The sequence below is a fragment of the Ursus arctos genome, unplaced genomic scaffold, assembly GCF_023065955.2.
Source record: "Ursus arctos isolate Adak ecotype North America unplaced genomic scaffold, UrsArc2.0 scaffold_26, whole genome shotgun sequence".
NCBI lineage: Eukaryota > Metazoa > Chordata > Mammalia > Carnivora > Ursidae > Ursus > Ursus arctos.
Window position 1 is genome coordinate 20,852,959 of NW_026622941.1, and position 22,978 is coordinate 20,875,936.

Sequence of the window (22,978 nt, forward strand, 5' to 3'; positions counted from 1 at the left end):
ATCGTGAATATTTTATTTAACTGGTAAGTCCTTAAATTTTAGAAAGCATATGACTTCCCTCTCCTTTTTTTCAGAACACATAGCAGTTTTTAACAATTTGAGTTTCTTTGTAATATATTAAGACTGGTACTTCCTAGATTTTATTGGATAAAGGACAACTCTGAGGACCTTTCCTAAGAAAAATACATGATGCTTACCACTACCTCAGTATGTTCTCAGATGCCTTGAGAACCTCCCTAGAGATCCTAGGATAGAAACCTCTAAATTACTGCAGAATATGCTATAACCTAAGTCTAAAAAATAGCAGCATTTTCTATGTAAATAAACGCCAGTCAACTACCTATTTATGTGTGAAAAATACCAAGTCAACCACATTCTTATCCACAAAGTTATCTTGATAAACAGAAAAAGTAACAGTATCTCTTCTTCAAGAAACAAGTCATTTATTTAATCTACCTTTTTCACTGAACTATAACTGTAGACAAACATGAACTATGCTCCCATCCATCACAGGTTTACCTCTTTGCAATGACTTTTCAACATGTGTTTTTGTGGTCTGTAAAGCCTGATTTTTGTCAAAAGTTATTGCAACTGCTGTGACTGTAACCTAGAATTACAGAAACAATATGATTAGCAAAATAATCATTGCCAAAATACGTTTCTCACAAATCTTCTTCAGTACAATGGAACAATTTATACTAACTGGCTCATCTGCTTGTGCTGGTTAAGCTTCTCAACCAGAATTACAGATAACCTCAGATAGTTAGACTACAACTGAGTCTGACATATATACCTAAGCCTCGCTATTCCACAAAGAGCTCAAGTACCTTCTCTAAAATACGGGGACTGAAGAAATCCCAGATAAGTACATGTCCTATTGTATATGTGCTAGAAATGTGACTCTACCTTCGAATAATGCAGAGTTGAGAAAAATAAAACAAGTGGTCTGATTCATTCTAGTATGTTTGTTTAAAAATATTTTGAAGGAAAATCCTTTATATTTATTTAATTATGGCAGATTTATAATATTAAAACAGATCAGATAAAAGCTAGAAATCTTCTTTAGTAATAAACCGAATCTTAATTACCTGTATTAATTCATCTTCAGGCAGAGATACTGTAAAATTTACATGGCAAAGGCAGCAAGGGATCATAGACCGCAGTTTAAAATACAGGCTCTACATAACAGAAAATATTAGTAATATCACTTCTTTTAATTAAAAAAAATTTTTTAACTGATTTTTTCACTGCACATTATATCATGGCAAAAGAAAAGTTAAAAGTAAAACAAAGCTGGTTGATTTCTATTTCATGTATTCTTACATTATTTTAAATATTTAAGCAAACAATAAGATTTAAACATATTTATCAATAAGTCATAAGAATATAAGAAAAACTTTTTTAAATTATACACATATGCAATAGATTTCAATGAAGCTTAAAATTATGAAATAACTTAAAATATATTTCTTTAATAGTGTGGCATATTAAGATGGAGAGGACAGCTTTAGCATTTTACCAGATGAGTTAAGATTAATATAATTTATAAATAAATATCATTCAGCCCACAACCGTGTAAAATATTCCAGATAATATACACACTTTTCTTTTTTAATTTCATAATTCTTAGGAGTTTAAACTAAAATATAGTTAGTCAAAAGGTTCCTACCTTGAGCAAATTTTCACAGAGATCATTAAAGTTCTTATTAAGGGCTTGATTAGTCAGGTTAAGGCTGCTTAATCGGATTACTCTTACTGATGTGAACATCTAAATATGGGGAGATATAATAGCATGTCATTTTATTATTTTTAACTAAATACTGTAACAGTTGATAAAACTGCCAAATAATGAGTAATAATAAATAATGTGGTATGAAAAAGGCTAAAATTTTAGTTGTAATAAGGTGGTCAAAGAGAAAACATATTAAGAAGGAACTTGCTAAAATCACATACATTGTATTTGCTTAAAATTATGAAAGGTTTACCTGTATTTCAGATGTCCAGTTATTTATACCAGGCATAATTTCTGTATTACAACTATAAAAGCCTGTCAAAATAAATCACAGTTAAACTATAATATTTCACCTATTTTCATGCTAAAGAATAACAATTTTCACTTATTACATAGAATTCTAACTGTAAGATCCATTTATTCTTTTTTCTAAAACACTATACCATCACTAAACTTTAGACCATCTTAATAAATTACCAGTTTGGTTTCTTTTTTTATGTATGAACATAAAGGGATTAAAAATCACTTCACGTAGGAGCACCTGGGTGGCTCAAGTCAGTTAAGCAACTGACTCTTGATTTCAGCTTTGGTCATGATCTCAGGGTCCTGAGATCGAGTCTGCTTGAGACCCTCTCCCTTTCCCTCTGCCCCGCTCCCTGCTCATGCGGGTGAGCTCTCTCAAATAAATAAATCTTAAAAAAAAAAAAAAAATCTAGTTCACCTACACTTTTTTTTGTTTGTTTTTTAAGATTTTAGTTTTTAGCGATCTCTACACCTAACATGGGGCTTGAAATTACAATCCCAAGATCAAGAGTCACATGCGCTACTGACTGAGACAGCCAGGCACCCCCTCAGTTCACCTAAGTTCTAACATAAATATTTTTAAACTATAGTTTTTAGCCTTGGAGCAGCAAAGTACATGACAGGATGTGGCACTAATAAAGCCTTTAAAATAAAGTTAGTACTATAATAATTTATGACCTAAAATATTGATATATAAAACTAGTCTCATCTCAAAAGTAAGGTTTTTCTGTTCACCTGAAGGAGGAGGAACATCAGTAAGCAGAGAATGTACATCTTCCATAGCATCTGTGTCATCAATCTGAAAATAAAAAGATTAGAACTACTATGTAAGTACTAAATGTATGGTAATTTCAAATTTTAAAAACGTCATTGTTTTTATTATTTACTAAATAAAAAACATAAGAGTCAAGAAAAAGCAGAGCCATTTTCCCCTACATTAACATATAAAACTTGAAAAAAAAGTTCTAATATCTATAAATTTCTCCACAATTATTATAAATACTTCTAAGTAAATATTTCACATTATAAAGTATATTCAGTTAAAAAAAAAGAGAGAGAGAGCCTTTTCTCAAGCCTCTATGAGGACATGTTTCAAAAGGCTTAACAAAGATAACATAAGCAATTATTATCTTTCCTTGTATAATAAAGTGTAATTAAAAAAAAAACAAAAACAAGATCCTTTGACCTAACTATATAACTGCTTTAAAACTGAATTACATAGGGATAAATTTAAAGGCACATCTAAAAAAAATAAATCCAAATTCTATTTTTCTTATATCACAATATTCCATTATTAATAATTAATAGTGAAACTATCCAATATATCCAGTATATAGACATATACTGACATTCATCTGTACATTGGGAGTCTGATGGACTCTCATGCACTTCAAGCGCCCCTTCACATAACCCTTGAGATTTTAAGAACCATTTTTAACTTTACTTTAGCTACCCACAGTCACGGCCATACCTCAACCCACTATTCCCAAAAACATTCCACACCCAGATCCAACTACAAACCCTGTCTGTCTGCTCTTTCTCTTACTGAATCTGCACCTTGCTCTCAGCCTTCTGAAGATCAGATCAGGTCAGATGCACCTTCATTCTCTACTTAGCCAGGATCCAGGACCGTAAAGATCAAAAATGCTCTAGAATGCTAAGAATCACTGGAGAGTTTGTTAAACAGATTCCTGGGCCCTACCCTGAAATTTTCATTTACTATGTCTGAAGTAAGGGCTCCAGAATTTGCATTTCTTACAAGATTCCAGATGGTGCTGATGCTATAGGTAGTCACAGCACACTCTGAGTAGCACTACCCCAAATAGTACCCTAGAACCTTTTAACCTCCTTGGTCTGACAAATTCTTTCACCAACCTCCATTTTTTTTTCATTCTCAGACTGTAGAAAAATATGAGAAACAGGCATACATGCATACAGTTTGAGTTTTCTACAAATTAACACTCTCACCTCAGTTAAGTCTTGTGCATCTTCCATGGCTGACATCCTGATCACGTTCATGGGCACTGTTCTAGATTCTTCAAACTTCTAATCCCATCCCAATACAATTCTACCATGAGCTTCCTGCTTTACTAAAATAAAGGCATCTGATTTTTTCTCTCAACTGGAACCTTACCAGAACATTTCTGAGTATCCTCATTTGTTTTCCTTTCCTTAATACCAAAGGAAGATCATCTATCTCCATCTAAGCTATTTACAGGGCAGGGCAGAGGGAGCAGATTCGTGAGGTAGGAGGCTCCATACATCTTCCATGCCACATATATTCTCCAGGAAAGCTCTGAGTGTATTTTTATAATGGAAGTTCAACTATACCTTCTGAATTCAGTAAGAAAACACTACACTCAAGATTTCGTAGTGCTATTATACCACATGTAAAAGGATACAATTTTACTAATATGTTATAACACATGAAGCAAGTACATATAGTAAGTTAAAGAACGGCATTTTAATTTAAATTCATTCAAGTTTACAAAAATAGCTCTAAGAATTTAGCATTATTTTTTAGTTTAGCATTATTTTAATTTTATTTCAACCCATACATTAATTTTTCCAGAACCACCTGCATTATTGTACCTGGTATTGATCAAAAAATATATTACCAACTTCTAATATTTTCAAATTTGTTATAATTCCTACAATAAGTTTTTTATATATTTATAGCAGTTGTAATAATACAAAATCACATCACATCAATTTAGGATCTGACTGTAATAATGTATATCTTATCTTCCAAAAACTTTAAGAAATTAATCTAATGCAGTAATACCTCCAAAACAAAAGCATCTTTTTTCCCATGTGAAAGGTCCAATTCTGTAACTTCATCAGAGCTTTCTGATTGAGATCTTAAAAGTCTTGAGCGTTGTCTAGGTTCTGGGATGGGTGATCCTATAATCTCTTCAGATGTATCCTAAAAGAAATACAATTGCTTTATATCATATAAGACTGTCTTTGTCAGTTTTGGGGTTATTTTGTAAACTGTAGTCTCTTTTTCTTTTTACTAAAGTATAATGAACATATAACATTATATTAATTTCAGATATACAACATGATTCGACACTTGTACACTTCAGTTTGGTTTTAAATTTTTATATTAATAATTATGTGTAGAGACAAAAGTCTGTAAAATATATTCACAGCCTGTATTTAATTATATCTTTTATAACTAATTAGCCTTTTAGAGAGTACATGAATATTTCCTTTTATCATTAAAAGCAGCCTTGATACACTAATCCATAAACATACAGGACTGTCACAGATAGCAAGGCAATACTGACATCTAGTGTACAGAGAAGACACCACAACGAGTAGGGAATTGGCAGTCCTTCCAGCTCAGTATTTTCTATTCAGCATTTAAAACACTGAACAGCCCAGAAATAATTAAAAATGTAGTCTCTGAAAAGGATTCTAACCTTTTATATCTTTTCTTATCCACTGGCAATTTTTCAAAGCTCTGCATAATAAAATGAGGAATATGATAAATGTGTGCATGTATATATAATGCATATATTATGCAGGTATTTGCTGTGCAACATACTAAGCTAAATAGACTTTGGTAGCTACAACAATGATCTTTTTGAGGTCAGTGTATGGTGCAACCCTATACGGGTTTGCAAGCTTTTACCTACTACATAGCCAAAGATCAGAGCTAACCAGAGATTCTAAATATCTGCTGGCTACAAGGACTATCAAAATGTGAATATGTGAGCACAAATAAAAAGCATAACCTATTGCTGGCATAACAGAGCTACATTTTTAAAAAACAAGGAATATAAGAAAATCTTTTTCAAAAATGCAGCTTTAAATGTTCATTGCTAGTGCATACCTTACATAAGACTACCACAACTTCATAATAGCTATCTATAAAGTAATGTCACATTCAGTTCTCTTATTTTTACCCCAAATTAACTTGCCCTGTATAATTCTGACAGGGTGCCTATTATAATGACTACAGAATGAAAAAGAGCTACAGTTCAGAGGTAAAGCAGTTTGCCTGGGCTTGAAAACTAAGTGACGAACCTACCCAGTTCAATTCTTTTGCCTCTGAATGCAATGTTCTTCCCGCTAGATAACACCCTTCTTTCTACAACTTTTTAATAGTTTAAGATTTGGTTATGCTTCTGTTCATTATATTATGGACCTAATGAAAGCAACTATCTGGTATTTAATATATCTTCGATTTATAACGAACTTTCACCACTGACACTGTTATTCTAAATGTTTAGTACCTTTTGATACCTTTGGCTGACTGAATCATCTCCACTTAAGTGGTACTACACCTCTGCATTAGAAAGATTTTTCAGTGTTGAGCAAAAAATCAAACAAGTACATTCACTTCAGCCGAAGCTACCTTCCTAAGAGAAGAAACACACTGATCCACATTTTCAGGGTGGGCATACATTGTTTTAGAAACAGAAAAGAAAAAATTGTAACATGAGCAGCGGCCTACTACATTGACCTTGTCACAAATTCTGAGATGTTATGCTGAAAGATATAATGCACTTAGTATCTGAAATAAGGAGACATATTAGAAAATTCATAAATTGATTAGTCTTTCTGTGGAAATACAATCGTATTCAACACATGAAACCCAGATATGCTGAAATTTTAAGAATCAAAACAGATTTATTCCTTCCTCTAAAATGTACTACTAAAACAGAAGCTCAATAAATATTTATTGAATAGCTGAAGTAATTTAATTCACATTCTGTAAATATGTCTAACTTTAAAAGGCTCATATTAAAGACAGACAGACATGTAAAAGCTAAGTGCAATAACAAGGAAGAGGCCCTATGACAGAAGCACATACAGAAACAATAGGAACATAATGGAGGAGGGGGTCAATTCTTCCTGTGGGAGGTCAGCATGGAAATACATAACATAGTTGATAAATACTGGTAAGCAAAAGAGTTCAGCTTATATCATGGAGCCTTAACATCAAACTTTGTGAATCATTCTCCTCAATAGGCATAAACACTATTTGTAAATGTTCAAATCCCAAAACGTAATTATAAAACAAAAATAATGTACTGCAAATAAACAGTCAGTAGGGTTGTGTGGAAAGCTTTTACAATGGTTATTTAAGCATTAGTACATAAACACACCACCTTTCTTAATGAATCTGAAGAAGCTCTATATCAGCATTGCTCAATAGAAATATAAAGCACACCTCATAAGTAATAAAATCAAAAAGAAACAAAATCAGTTTTAATAAAATATTTTAATTCACTATATCCAAAAGATTACATTTTCAACATGCAATTAATTTAAAAAAAAATACTCGAGATAATTTGCATTCTTTTTCATTCTAAGTCTTCAAAATCCAGTGTGTATTTTATACTGATAGCACCTCTCAATTCAGACCAGATACATGTCAAGTGCTCTACAGCCACATGTGACCACTGTCTACCACACTTAACAGTATAGCTCTGTCCTATCCTTAAAATTCCTCTCAGCTTAACTCTGCTAGAAAGCTGTAAGCCTGAAGCTAGAATGCAGATGCACTGTCCCAGAGGAGCAACCAAAATTCGACAGTGTGTGTAAAATCAAATAATAACAATAGTAATGTTATCCAAACACTTTCTTTTTATAGAAATATTTCATTATCAGAGACTAATAAAAAACAAATAGATTCATTCAACTCCAACACTCCTTTCCTTCAATTCAGACTCTCGCTGTAATGTGCCCTCAGAGTAGAAGACACTACTACAAACTTGGTATCAAAGACTGACGATGGAAGTCACTGGAAGAAAAATCCCAAGAAAGAAGCTAAAATTGAAAAATAGCATATTCTTTCACTATTTTAATCATACAGATAAGCAATCTTTCTTTTTACTAAAAACGAACATTTAAACCATTTATTTAATCATTCAGCAATATTTATCAAGAGGCTACTACCAGGAAGAACTGTTCCAGGCCTCAGGAATACAGCCCCAATGGAGCTTCATTCTACTAGGAGTAACAAGCAATTACAAAAATCAAAAACATATATGTGTTTACACACACACGCACATACACACACACAGATAAGAGAAATAAAAAATAATGAAACACAGAAGAGGGATAGGGATTATCAAAAATTGATGGGAGAATACAATTTTCAAATAAGGTAGTCAGAGTTGGCTCCCTAGAAGGAGACATTTGAGATGATTGTAAAGGGAGTGAAAAGAAGGAGTAATGAGGAGAGCAAATCTCAACAGTGAAAAAAAGATATTTTATGTCCAAAATAAGATAACCCCAAAATAAACTAACCCCTAGACAATAACTTACATAGTCACAATGTAGATTTATTCTACTTACCGGAGGACTGATTTCATATAATTCTTTATTCTTAGCAATTGTGTCATTTATCTTCTTTTGCATATGCGAAATATGCTGTTCATAGGAGCCATCATTAGGAGTCTTCCCAGCAATCTGAATGCCACCCGGCGTTGGTAAAGCTGCTAAATACACACCTGTGGCCGACTTGTAAAAATAACAGGGGAAATAATCAGAAAAAATATCTAAAGAATAACAGTCCTTAAGTTTTCATATATAGGAAAGCTGTCTTTGTCTTACAGGAAAAAGATAATTAGCATCAGTGCACGTATTGAACATATGTTGGAAGAGCACAGAAACACATAACTGGTAACAGGAATTGGTTGCTTCTGGCGAGAATCCTGGGTAGGCAGGTGGGACAGCAATGAAAGAAGGATTTACTTTTCACTGCATACCAACAGCACTTCTAAAATTTTACCTTATGACTGTAAAAAATAAATTGCATTGAAAAAACAGTGTAGAAAAAAAGATTAAAAATTGTTAAAAAGTCAATGTTTCATGAATGAGTAAATAATTTCCCTTTAAAGTGGCAAAAGTAAAAGGGAAACTTTTGCAAAGCAAGTGAAGAAACTGAACTTCAGAAAGGACAGGATCTTACTCAAGATCACACTGTCAATAAACATGGAGAAGAGATTTGAGTATGTTTCTCACTCTAAAATCCAAGAAGCTGGGACACCTGGGTGGCTCAGCTAGTTAAGTGTCTGCCTACAGCCCAGGTCATGATCCTGGGGTCCTGGATTGAGCCCTACCTCAGGCTCCGTATTCAGCAGGGAGCCTGCTTCTCCCTCTCCTTCTGCCCCTCCCTCTCCCTCATGCGCTCCCGTGCAAGCTCTCTCTCTCAAATAAAAAAAAAATCTAAAACCCAAGAACCTTTCATGACACCACCCTACCTTCATAATTGCCAAGGAAGGAAACTACTTAATACAGATTTATTTTAAATATTTAATTAAATGACTACTCATTTCTGACTCTGTAATCGTACCACATACCATCAGTACTAGAAAACTATTAAGGGAAATACAAAACACGATATTTACACACACACACACACATCTATGTGCATTTACATTTAGACATGCTTATATAAGCAAAGCAAAAAATATATATACAAGTATAAATATCAAATTGTTAACATCGAAGGAGTGGAATGTAGACAAGAAAAGACTTTTCTTTCAACTCTGGATATTTGTGTGTTTTGAATTGTGTGAGTTGTTATTTATTTATTTATTTATTTATTTATTTATTGGAACAGAGAATATGCAAGTGAGGTGGGGGAGGGAGCAGAGAGGGAGAGAGAATCTTAAGGAGGTTCCATGCCCAATCGAGCCAACGCAGGGCTCAATCTCATGACTCTGAAATCATGACCTGAGACAAAATCAAGAGTCGGACACTCCTGTGTGGATACTCTTTCTAATCAAATGCCAATTTTGTGAAAGTCCATCCTCAAAAGGGTATGACACTCTATGATGACGTCTGTTCAGCAGATCAGACTGACCCTCAGAAGGTCTCTCTCCTTGTTTGTTCGTTAGTGTCCATGACTATGTGTATGACCCAGTGTCTAACGCTCAACCTCAGAACCCCTCCAGCCATATGAAACCTTAGCACACCATCTCTAACACGTTCTAACTGCGCTCACTAGCAAGGCAACAGCCCAGAATGGTTGAGAACACAGACTCTGGAATAAGACAGGCCTAGGTTCGGAAATTCAGTTCCAGTACATGTAATCACACCACTTTGGACAAGTCTCAATCTATCATAGCGTCCATTTTCCCCTCTTGTAAAGACAATATTGCATTCCTTCTGGAGTAGCACAGTGCCAGACATCCAGCAGGCATTCATCAGAGATCCATTATCATGGAATCTACTCTTGGGGCCTCGAGATTTAAGTGCACAAGCGAAACCACAGCACAAAGATCAAAATCTCAAATAGTTATGAGTGTCACTAGTGGTCAAGAAGGAAAAGATCAGCAAGAATCAGAAAAGGCAGTATTCTAGGCAGGCACTAAAAAATTACACGAACTAGTTTCATGGGTCTCAAGCATCAGAAGTATTTGATAACAGTTGGCACAAGGCTTTTTAAATCTTTGAATCTGAATTAAGCTCTTAGTTCTCACAGACACCCACCAATAACTACAGTTCTGTATTCAGCCCAAATTATACATTTATAATAATTGCTAAGCATGTGAGGTTTTAGATGAATGAATTATAATGAACACTTTCTTCACAAGTTAATCTAGATATCAAATATTTTAATATAAATCAGATTACTTTCATTAATCATTGCAAATTTCTCTTGTTAAAAAATCGTGATTACCTGATTAGTTTATCATTACCACACAATTATCCCCTACATACAGAAATTTACATATTTGTAAATGTATGAACAGGAAATAATTTAGCATTTTATCTACAAATGCATACTGAGAAAAAAATTCAAGTTCTATAAATTTCTTTAAATTAAATTTTTATGCATCTCAGAAAAATGGCAGAGAATTCCAATTTGAAAAGTGCCAGTGTACAGACAAAGATTCTAGCTAGCAAAGTGTCTAAAATAGGAGAGGACTTCCATGAATACTGTTAATCAGTTTCCACCTGCTCAATATGTATTTTGCAGGCACCTAGTTCTCTGGGTCTCAGATGACTTATAAAGACAACTCTTGCTTTCCCCACTGACAACTTTCTAGTCAGAACTTCTTTTCTAATAAGCCAAGGTAAGCATAAAGCTGAGATAAAGAGCTTTCCACTCCCGCACAACTTTTCTTTTCCTATTTTTTTTAAGTAGGCTCCACGCCCGGGGTAGAGCCCAGTGCAGGCTCAAACTCACGACCCTGAGGTCAACACCTAAGCCGAGATCAAGAGTAGGACACCTAACCCACTGAGCCACCCAGGAACCCCTCCACTGCCTCATAATTTATCAACACTTAAGAAAAACATACTTAAAAAAGAAAAGAAAAGAAACACGTACTTTATTGCACATTCCACTGTTGACCACAGGTGCACATTTATGATGAAACTTAATTCTCTATCTAGTAGTAGGCAGTGTTTCATAGGTATTGCTTTATTTTCTCCATACAGCTAAAGATTATTTTAGCATGGTGGTCCTCCCCCTCAGGAGTGATTTTCCCCCAGGGACATCTGGTGATGTATGGAAACATTTTTGGTTGTCACACTGAAGTGAAGCCATTAGCATCTAGTGGGCAGAGGCTAGGGTAGCTGCTAAACATTCTACAATGAACAAGACAACCCCCTACAACGAAGAGTTTTCCAGTACCAGATGTCAACAGTGCTGAGGAGAAACCCTGTTTTACCAATGCATAAAAGACAATAAAGTCCAGAACAATGATGACCAGCTTACTAAACAAGCTACACATGATAATTTTTAGAAATCTGACTACTGAGATTATGGTCAGAATATAAAAATATAATAATATAAATAAATTGAATGTAATTATTTTATTAATTGAATTTTAAATAATTCATAAATAATTGTAAAAATAAAACATTTAAAAACCTATCACCAGATTTTTTACTTTTTATAATGTCCCCAACCCTTAAAGATCTTAATGCCAATTTCTTTAAATAAGTCCCTTTAAAAGACTCTTTGAATCACACAAAACAGAATCTATTACAACTGCAGGAATCACAAAACAAAACCAAAATATCTAAACTTACCGCTAACCCCATCAACATATTTTCACCCACTGTGATCTGAATTCTCAGTCCAAATAAAGCATTCATTCCTTTAAGTTTTAGTTTATTCATTAGCTGAGTATGCACTTCATATTCCATAAATGGCAACAGATTACTGATAGCTGTGGCATTTGCTTCTGCCTGTGCTTTCTTTTTTAAGCGACATAACCTGTTAAGGAAAATCATTTATTCACTAGTCAGTTTCTTGCTACCATCTTAAGAAATGTCCATTTTTAAAAACTTTCTATAAGTGTATTTAATAAAACATTTACTTGTTGCAAATGGGTTTATTAAGTTATATCAATAATCTTTTCTGTCATTTTTTTCATTGTGTATGCTTTTGCTAAAAGTCCTATTTTAACAAACGAAAAAGAAAAACCTCAAAATCTCTAGAAATGAAAAAAATACCTATCAAAATCACTACAGAATATAATTTAAAATCTTAGGTTTCATAACTCCATGTGATCATACGATGAATGGATAGCAAAGGAAAAAAGTAAATTTACTCATTAAAAGAACACAAAACTTTCCTGAGTATCTACCATGTGCCAGGCAGTGTTCTAGGCGGTGAGCGCTAATCAACAAACAAAACACAGAGTCCCTGTTCTCATGGTTATATTCCAGTGGAGGGGGGTGGGAATAAACAAAGAAACAACGTAACGCTGGATTACCTTTAAGACTCAGGTGTCTGAAGAAAATGAACCAGGTGAAGTGAGTGGGAATAACTAGAGAGAAGGCCTTACAGGAGAGATGATACCTGACCTGGGATCTTAAAAACAAGATGGAACCAAGAGAGCTGGAGAAAGGCAATTACGGAATGGGGCTGGCATATTAGCAGAACCAAAAGGAGACTGCTACGCTAAAGTGAAGTGAGCAAGGGTGAGAGTAGTATGGATGGGGGTGCAGTTAAGCAGGGGCACAATCATATTAGGGGCTTACGGGTCATGGTAAGGAGTTTGATTTTATTCTACCAGCAATGAGAAACTCCAAGTAGGTTTTAAGCAGTAACATGATCCAATTTATATTTTAAGATATCATTTGTATTGCCACACCGAACATGGAATAAGGATGATAGAACAGATGAGGAGATGGTAGCAAAAAGCAATTAGAGTGACAGACAATGAGAGCTTAGACTAAAAAGGTAGCAGTAAAGATGAAGGAAAGATCCCAAAACAGATAAGCCAGGGTATTTAGGTTGGTAGGTTGGTAGTTATCAATCTTTAGCTTGAGAGCTCGTTAAAAAACAATTACTAGGACCCATCCCCAGAGTTTCTGATTCAATAGGTCTGGAGTAGACCTTGAGAATCTGCATTTCTGTAAGTTCTCTCAAGGATGGTGATGCTATTGGTCTAGGGATGACACTCTGAAAACTGCTGATGGACACTAAATACCTCCTACCAAAAACAAACAAACAAAAAACTGGATAAATTATACATTTTTAAGAATCTTAAAAGCATCACAGGACCAGGGCAAGGGGTTAATGGAGAGCATAAACATAAGGAGACAGCATAAGGAGGTTCTTTTGTGGTCACGGAACACAGTTCTGTGTCTTAACTATATGGTTGTGGTTACACAAATTTACCTGTGGGATAAAGTTGCATGGAACTATACATATACACACAAATACATAAATGAATGCAAGTTTTAAAAAGTGTAAAAACTGAGTAAGGTCTGTAGTATAGTTAACAGTATTACACCAATGTTAACTTCCTAGTCGATACTCTATTACAACTATATAAATTGTCACCAATGAGGGAGCTGGGTTAAGAGTACATGGGATTCTCTGTACCACTTTTGCAACTTTCTGTGAGCCTATCACAGTCTAAGGAAACAAAACACAATGAATAATAATGAACACAAATAGCAGAATATAAAAAAATTTCAGATATTAAAATTATCCGTTAAAGAATTAGTCACAGGCTATAACATATAATATTAGATTTGAAAAAGAACAACTTAAAACTTATAGAAATAAAAATAGATTATCAAAAATTTAAAACCCCAATTATTGGGCTTACTAGAATATTAAAGACAGCTGAAGAATTAAAGAACTGAAAGATAGATAAGAAAGTATCCAAAATACGACATAGACAAAAAGAAAATACAGACAAGAGAATAACACAGAGGAGGCAGTGAGAAAGTCTAACATTTTTAATTACAGTATCAAGAAGAGAGAAGAGATGAAACATAGGAGAACTAATATCTAAAAATTTTCTAAAGCACATGAAAGAATCTATAGATTTAGAAACCCAATATACAGCAATTAGGATAAAAGAATTCCATACCTAACATTTCACAGGGAAATTGCAGAAAACCAAAGACAAATAGCTCACACATAGCCTGGGGGTGGCGGGGCGAGGCTACCTTCAAAGGAATAAAAGTTAATCTAATAGATCATTTCTCAACAGTAGCAATAAAAGCCACAAGGCAATGGAAGCGTATCGTCAATGTGCTGCAAGAAAATAAATGGTAGCCCCAAATATCTTTTCAAGGTAAGTATTTTCAGACAAGCAAAAATAGACAGCTCACCACCAGCAGACCCACCAAAAATAAATACTAAAGGGTATTAGCAAAAGAAAAACAATCCCAAATAGAAGGTCTAAGATGTAAGAGGAAATGAAAGCAAAAGTAAATAGATCAGAAATATATTCGAAAATAAAACTCAACACAACTTTTTAAGATAACTCTGATGCAGGAAGTTAGGCAGGAGGACAGTGTCAAAGAATACCATATTTGGCATGAAGAATTAGACAGAGCAGAGGGATCACGCATTAAAATAAAGAAGGGTAGGGATGCCTGGGTGGCTCAGTAGGTTAAGAGTCTGCCTTTGACTCAGGTCATGATCCCAGGGTTCTGGGATCAAGTGCCATATGGGGCTCCCTGCAGGGAGCCTGCTTCTCCCTCTGCCTGCCAGTCCCCCTGCTTGTGCTCTCTCTAATAAATAAAGAAATAAAATCTTTTAAAAATTAATAAATAATAAGATAAAATAAAGAAGCTAATATGAAATAAGTGAAGAAAATCAGCTGTTCAATTCAGAACAAAGTCTGCGATGCCTACAAGACTTCAAAATAGGGTATGAAAGTATATGAGTCTGAAGCTCAGAAGAAAGTTCTGGACTAGAGTTGTAAATCTGGGAGTCACAGACATATGGAAAGCGCACAGACCTATAAGAGTTGATGAGTTCAACTGGGGAGAGAGCTTTGAGAAGAGGGTCCAGACCCGTGGCCCTTCTAGGATCAAGAAAAGGAGGAGGAATCAACAAGGAGACTAAGGATTATACATAAAGGTAGGAAAAACCTGGGGGGTGGGTGGCAGGGGGCACTATGAAGTCAAAGGAGTATGAAGGAGAAAATGATCAACTGTATGATGCTGCTGAGATGTCAAGTAAGATGAGGACAGAACTGCTCGATGGATTTGGTAACCTGGCAGTTGTTAGTGACCTAGACAGTTATAGCTGCTTCCTGTATGCCAACCACAACTTAGCATTTCCTACTCCAGTACACTTTAAAAGGAACTGTTAACAGCTAAATACAGTAAAAAAAGAAACACTACATGGCATCGTTCTTTAAAAGAAAAAAAAATCAATTTCTAAAATGTATTACATATTTAATGTCCTTAAAACAAAGCCGCATTAATTAATTAGTAATTAGTAATTAATTAGTAATCCTCATAATAATAAACATCTGTACAGAATTTAAATGTTTAAATGTTTAAAACTGCTTTTGCATATGAACTCATTTGAGTTTCATAAAGAGTGTACTCTTCCTCCCAATTTTCTATGTGATTAAATACAAGATTCGGATAGCACTGCCCAGCCTGCCCAGGATCACACAGGTACGAAACAGTACAGCTGACATTTGAAACAGGTCTATTTGACTTCATACCCCAGAACTCTTTCAAGGACCCCAAATACTATTTGCACGAATATACCTTGCTTGAATAAGACAACCTTTTCCAATAACTGTTGCATCTATTGGGAGGTCTATAGTTGTAAAGAGAACATCAGGAACTTTTTGTTTCCTGCAGTTATAGCAGTATGTGAGATGAGCTGGAAATGGCATATTCAGTTCATCATATGGTATGTGGCAAAATCCACAGCCTGCAGGCAAATTTTCTTCTAGCCTATATGAATACATCAAGGAAAAAAAACAAAGCATTCTTTAAAATTCTAAGCATTTTTTTCAAACACACATTTTTCATATTCAGTATTATGTATAAACTACACCACAACTTCTACCACAGTAGGTTATGAGAGTACCACTATGACTACTAAGAATTAAAAATGACCATGAAATCAGAACCATACACTTTCATATGCGAGAAAAGACTTACACAAGGAGCCACTGAATTGCATCAATTCGTATGTTTGACAAAAACCACTATTATCCCAAAGCTTGTTCTTTGTGATACAACATAAAAAGAGGTGGTTAGATACAGGTGATATTTTACTACTGTCTGACAAATATAACTCAAATATAGTCACAAAAAAATTTCCAAGGAAAAAAAACTTCTTTAACCAGACAACCTAACAATTTGAAACAACAACAAAAAATTATGATCAAAAACAAACCTATTTAAAAATTGAAAAAGTCAAAAATAGGCATAAGCTAATGTTTCTAATTTCCAATGACTGCTTTAAGATTTGAGAAACCATAACACCTGTTTCACAAACAACACATATATCATATATAAACCACAAATGACAACACACAACCTTCCCAATCATTATCAACTGTTTGTTGTAATAATGTTGTTTATTAATTCATTTCAGAATGATTAAGTATTTTTTTCACTCATCAAATCTGAGGAAATTAGGGGAACAACAGAAATGGAAGGAGAAGGAAGCTCCATGGAGAACTCCACACAGCCACACCTTCTAGGGTTCTGGAAAGATGTGGGTTCTCAACTTACTTCAAGCTAAAGCAACCTGTTAGAAGTTGAAACCTGGCAAGTGGGCAAATTAAAAAGAAAAAAGGAAACTCTTACGATATCTACTACAAGTCAGGCTTCCTGTAAATTTTGTGTACACATTATTTCACTGAATATCCACAATAACCTTCTAAAATCACTCCCAGATATTATTCTTTTATTGTTGAGATGGCATTCTGGTATATTAGAAGTAACAGGGAAATCAAACAGATTCTAAGTGGGGTTGTATGTATGACCTTGCACAGTCATTTAAGCTCTCAGAGCCTCCTCTAGAAAACGAGAATAATATCTACCCAGAAAGGCTCGTTTTCTTTGAGATTAAGCAAGAAACATAGCTAAACACACCCCCTGCAATATAATATGCAGTGAACAGTAACAAAAACTAGTTCTTCTTGGCCTGAAACTAACCTGAGACACTAAGTCACTTGTTCAGTCACACTAAATACTAAGTAGCTGACCTCAGACTCTAATGTCAGGTTGTTTGAACCAAAGCCTATATGTTGCAAAGGGGCATAAAAGGATGAAAACTTTGGCAATTTTTAACTAAACACCTCAAAGAAATTTGAACTTAAGTGATGTAATATCACAGGCATAAAAATAGAAGAATTTAAATTTAAGAAAGCATTTGAAATACGAAATATACAAAAGGGATTGTTTCTAAGTACTGAGATCATGGGGAGTGCCTTCTTCCTTGCACTCTCCTATATTTTTTAAATTATCTCTAGTAAGCAGAAATAATTTTATAGCAAGAAAAAAAAAAGCCATTTTCCTCTTTTACAGATAGGGTTGGTATCTGTTGTGCTAGACTGCCATATAAGAGAATTCACTGTATCCATCCAAGCCACAATGCCAAAATAATCAAGCTGCATGGGAAAGGTCATTTGTTAAATCAGGCTTCTATCCACTCAAGAATGAAATGAACTGACATGTGTCAGAACTATGTTGCAGCACTGGAACAACTCACCGGCCTGCAGTTTTCTCAACAGAACACTCTGATTTTTACTATACTTCGAAATGTCCCACACCCCTATTTTCCTATTTATGATGACTTTCAATGCTCTATAATATACTACGGTCAAAATCCATTTTTAATACAAGCTAAAGAAGAAACTGACCAAGGTCTTCTGTTTGCCTTTCTTTTTTTTTTTTTTTTTTTTTAAAGATTTTATTTATTTATTCGACAGAGATAGAGACAGCCAGTGAGAGAGGGAACACAAGCAGGGGGAGTGGGAGAGGAAGAAGCAGGCTCATAGCGGAGGAGCCTGATGTGGGGCTCGATCCCACAACGCCGGGATCACGCCCTGAGCCGAAGGCAGACGCTTAACCGCTGTGCCACCCAGGCGCCCCTCTGTTTGCCTTTCTGACCTAGAATATTTTTGTTGTATAGAGACTTGAGAATTTATACTAAAAAAAATACAAATATGCATACAGTGGAGTAAGAGGTAATTAAAATTTGTATTATCCAGGTATACTCTGGCACCAAACTAATAGTTTTCTGTATGTATATTTGATAATTTCATCTGTTTATGGAAAGCATTTTTGACATTTATGGAAGCCAACAGATTAAGGGATGAATAAATAAACTAAAAAGTAATCTCATTTTATGTAATAATTTCACTTTTACTTTCTCTTTTACAAACATTAAAGTTATACTTCACTTCCCAGGAAATTTTATATATAATTTTGGTACAATATAGATTGCTTATAAATTATAAGTTTTCTTTATGCAAATTGTTTCATGACCTTTTTCTGTTTCAGAGGTAAGACAAAGGGAAGGAAAAAAATAAAAATTAATTTCTATACTGTAACAAACAAAAAAATATATATTTGAAATTCTTTGATTGATAGTCACACACGTAATTTATCAAGATACAAGGGGGGCGTCTGGGTGGCATAGTCGTTAAGCGTCTGCCTTTGGCTCAGGGCGTGATCCCAGGGTTCTAGGATCGAGCCCCACATCAGGCTTCTCTGCTGGAAGCCTGCTTCTTCCTCTCCCACTCCCCCTGCTTGTGTTCCCTCTCTCGCTGGCTGTCTCCCTCTGTCAAATAAATAAATAAAATCTTAAAAAAAAAAAAAGATACTAGGAAAATTATAATAAGGCATGTCACGGTAGTACAGAACTCAATACTTCTCTGTTGCTACAGGTTAGGTAAAAAGCAGTAAAGTGCCTGGTCCTGATTTCTACATTGTACCACTGTAACCCACCCTCATACAGAACTATCCTGGCTCTAAAGTTAAAAGTCAACTTCTCCCTTCTTTGCCCTTATAGAAAATAAGCCAGGCTGCCATGACAACCTCTGTTCCAAACAGCCCTCCACGGTGCCATCCTGCAGAAATCTAGGGTTGAGTACAGCTGCCGTGCCGGATGCAGATAAAATACAGACCTCTTCACTATAAAAGAAAAAAATATAAAATAGTTAATATCTTCAGGCAACCTAGCTTTGGAAAATGTTAAATATCAAAGTGACTATAAGGATGACAATTTAAACTCAAGTTAGACTCTACTAAATATTAATAATATCATAGGATTATCTCCTATCCTCCTATCCTAGGATAAAAAATAGAAATAATTATTAAGATGAAAAGGGCCAGAGTTATTAGTTTAAAAGTGTAAAAGATAAAGTATAATATTAATGACAAATAAATTCCTTTAAAATATAAACTGATAAATACTGGAATGTTTCAAAATAAAAGTAGTAACAAGTATATTGCTGAATTCAGCAATAATCTATAAAACTGCATTAAAGCACTCTTTAAATGCATATTAAAGTTTATTAAAATTACTTTAAAAGCCTAATATGGAATGATCAATATCAGTATTGCTGCAGCTTAAACTTAATAGCAAAAGGTATCTGAAACAATACCCAACACTAAATGGAGCTTAAAGTACATCATTATATGTATGATAAAAAGTGATTTTTGAAAGAATTCTTTATTACATATCACCTAATTTTAAATAATCAATAGAATTATTGAATGAGATCACCCATAGCAAATGAGAAAAGTAGCAGTCCAGGGACAAAATGATGGAAACGAAGTATAAATGGACCAGAAGCCTAAAAGGACATGAAAGAAATGGTCACTTGATCAGCAATTGAGTAGAGAGAGCCCAGGCTCAAAATGTTCAAGTGGGCACTGAGAAATGTCAAGGAATAATATGGAGCCACTGAGGGTACTGAATTAAATAACAGGGTGCTATGAGAGCAGAAGTACATTTCAGAGAGTTAATCCAGTAATAGTAAATAGGATGGATTAGAACAGAAAAAAAAAATTAGTACATAGGATTTAAATACAAAGACTTTTTTTGAGGTCCAGAGGGAAAAAAGGAGCTTGAATCAGATGAATTCAAACTTCTAAGTAAACGGACTCATTTCTGTACCCCTGCATCTATCTGTGACCTGTCCCCCGCCACACCGAATCCACACCTCTGCCTTCCCTGTGTGCTGTTCTTCTGGGCTTGAACACTCCCCTCATGCCGCCTCTCTTCATTTACATAATTCACACTCATCCCCTGAGATTTAGCTTAAGTTTCAGTTACTTCATTAACACTTTCTTCCAATCTTATTTCTAAACTCCAACCCTCTGGATCCCACAGCATCCTGGGATATCTCTATCATAAAATGTGTTGTACTTCTCATTATCCCCCTGGCAAAAACTATGTCTTTTAAGGGCACCTGGGTGGCTCAGGTGGTTAAGCGTCCAACTCTTGAATTCAGCTCAGGTCATGATCTCTGGGTCGTGGGACTGAGCCCTGAGTCAGGCTCGGTGCTCAGCGCAGAGTCTGCTTGGGATTCTCTCTCTCCCTCTGCCCCTCCCTCTGCTCTAAGTAAATAAATAAAATCTTAGGGGAAAAAAAAAAAAACACTACAACTTTTAAAACCATAACCCTAGGACCTGAAAGCATATGACACTAAAACTATGAATGAGCCAAGACTGTCTACTGGAAAGTAAGGCAGGATAAGCATAACAAATTATTAGTTTAACACGAGTAGAACAGCTACACTAGGGACAGAAAGGCACAAGAATATCATACATGGTCAGCAAAAGAAAAGGGCCCTCAGAAGATGAAACAGCATGGCTCTGTAATGTCCACATTTACTGGAGTCTAACCATTTTTCTCTAACAATAATGACTACCATATGCACAAGAGAATTACCCATGTAACACCGGACAGTAAGAATTAGCCAAGAACAGGTGGAAATATAAGACAGCAGAAGGTCAAACAGCTTCTAGATGATATCTGTTATAAACTTTTCGATGGGTTGAAAATAGGGTTCATCAATGGCAGTCAGCAAGTTAAATCAGCACCTGAGTAAGGAACTAGGCAAAGTCTTGGTTAAGGTAAGATCAAAACAAACCAGGTGTAAATGGACAAATGAGATGGGTGGAAAGAAAATATTAAGCTGTGATCCAAGAGCGAAATTTTATAGTTTCACATTTTTAAAGGGAAACATTTTGAGCAATAATGAAGTCCAAAAGGTGGTTGAAAGTGAGGACAGAGGAGGACTTAAGAATGAGAAAGCACAAGGTCAAGCTGTTAGAAGGAGGGTAATCATGTTCAACTGGTGGAAACAGCAGAGAATTAAGAAAGGTGGAAGAATGTTTTAGAGGTAGAAAAGTATGAACTGTGGAACTAGCAAGGACTCTAAAGTAAGAAAGGTTGTTCTAACGAAAGGTAGGAGAAAAAGGAATTGAGAGTAAGAGTATGGAAGTCCCTTCCTAACTCGGCAGAGCTAGGAAGGATGATGTGTTGGTATGAGAAAATTACATTATGAATTAGTAAAAGAAGGCAGAAAGAGTTTACAGACGAACTTCAAAGAAAAATGGCAGTTAATTTACAACAGATCAAGGGTCCCAATATGCCAGAGGAAGGAGTTAGCAGGGTCACAAAGTGGAGTACAGTAGGCCTAAAATTAATACGTGCTATGTGCCAGTATCAATTCTCATTTAGTTCTTCAATAACCTTAATTGATAGGTGGCCCTTATATCCATTTCAACTTATAAATTGAGGCTCAGAGGAGTAGTTACTTTCCCAAAGTTTCACAGCAATTAAGTGGCAAAAGTGGCACGTGGACCTTGGTCTGATGTACTCCTAAGGCCATGCTCCTAGATCATGCCACAATTCTTTTCTCTATACTTGCATAAACCTTTTACCCTTTCAGATGACAATCTGTAAATTACAGCATCTAGAAAATCAAGTTATTATCATTTACCAGATGCTAGTTGATTCACTGTAGCCCACTACAGCATGACAGCCTAATGCTTTAGCATGTGATTTTATTTCTTGTCTGATTTCTGCCCACCACGCATCTCGAGTTTCTGGTTCATCTGAAAAATAAATTTTAAATCTGTTCACTACTCAATAGCACATTGTCTATATGATAAAGAAATGTTTAAAATAAACATACTCTGGAAGGCAAAGACATACTGGTCTATAACAGATTTTAAAACCAACTTCACATGTTTAAAATGTTATTTCTCAAAATGCTTCTTAACATTTTAATTTAATGTTACTTCTCAAAAAGTTTAACATTTTAAACTTGATTGAAAGAAAATAAACCAACTAGTTCTATTTGCTTTGTTACTTTAGGGGACCTCTATAGGGATGTATTTTATTAGATATGATTTAAAATGTAGACCCAGAGTTTCCAGATTCTAATCCTAAACTGAGAGGATATTCTGTGTCTCACTCACCTTGCTCAGTGAACATTCTGAGTCATATCCATAAATTTAATTTCAATTCTGATTTCATTTCCTGGTACCTATTTTTTTATAACCCACCATATTCTAGGTTCTTTCCAAGGCAAAGGTTTGTCAGTGTTAAAAAAGAGAAAGCTTTGGGGCGCCTGGGTGGCACAGCGGTTAAGCGTCTGCCTTCAGCTCAGGGCGTGATCCCGGCGTTATGGGATCGAGCCCCACATCAGGCTCCTCTGCTGTGAGCCTGCTTCTTCCTCTCCCACTCCCCGGCTGTGTTCCCTCTCTCACTGGCTG

General features: G+C 35.1%; 1 protein-coding gene across 18 annotated transcripts in view; it reads right to left on the bottom strand.

Moving 5' to 3' along the window:
• Positions 1 to 22,978, bottom strand: part of C2CD5 (C2 calcium dependent domain containing 5) — a 93,916-nt gene that overhangs the window by 18,042 nt on the left and 52,896 nt on the right. For all 18 annotated transcript variants that reach the window (XM_057318788.1, XM_057318787.1, XM_057318786.1 and 15 more), the window contains 11 exons: positions 22,201 to 22,315; positions 19,283 to 19,378; positions 15,989 to 16,180; positions 12,041 to 12,227; positions 8,351 to 8,515; positions 4,821 to 4,961; positions 2,771 to 2,834; positions 1,986 to 2,047; positions 1,670 to 1,768; positions 1,089 to 1,178; positions 520 to 607 (listed from right to left, as the gene is read on the bottom strand). In XM_057318788.1, the coding sequence (XP_057174771.1) occupies positions 520 to 607; positions 1,089 to 1,178; positions 1,670 to 1,768; positions 1,986 to 2,047; positions 2,771 to 2,834; positions 4,821 to 4,961; positions 8,351 to 8,515; positions 12,041 to 12,227; positions 15,989 to 16,180; positions 19,283 to 19,378; positions 22,201 to 22,315 (1,299 nt within the window). The remainder of the gene's footprint in view (positions 1 to 519; positions 608 to 1,088; positions 1,179 to 1,669; positions 1,769 to 1,985; positions 2,048 to 2,770; positions 2,835 to 4,820; positions 4,962 to 8,350; positions 8,516 to 12,040; positions 12,228 to 15,988; positions 16,181 to 19,282; positions 19,379 to 22,200; positions 22,316 to 22,978) is intronic.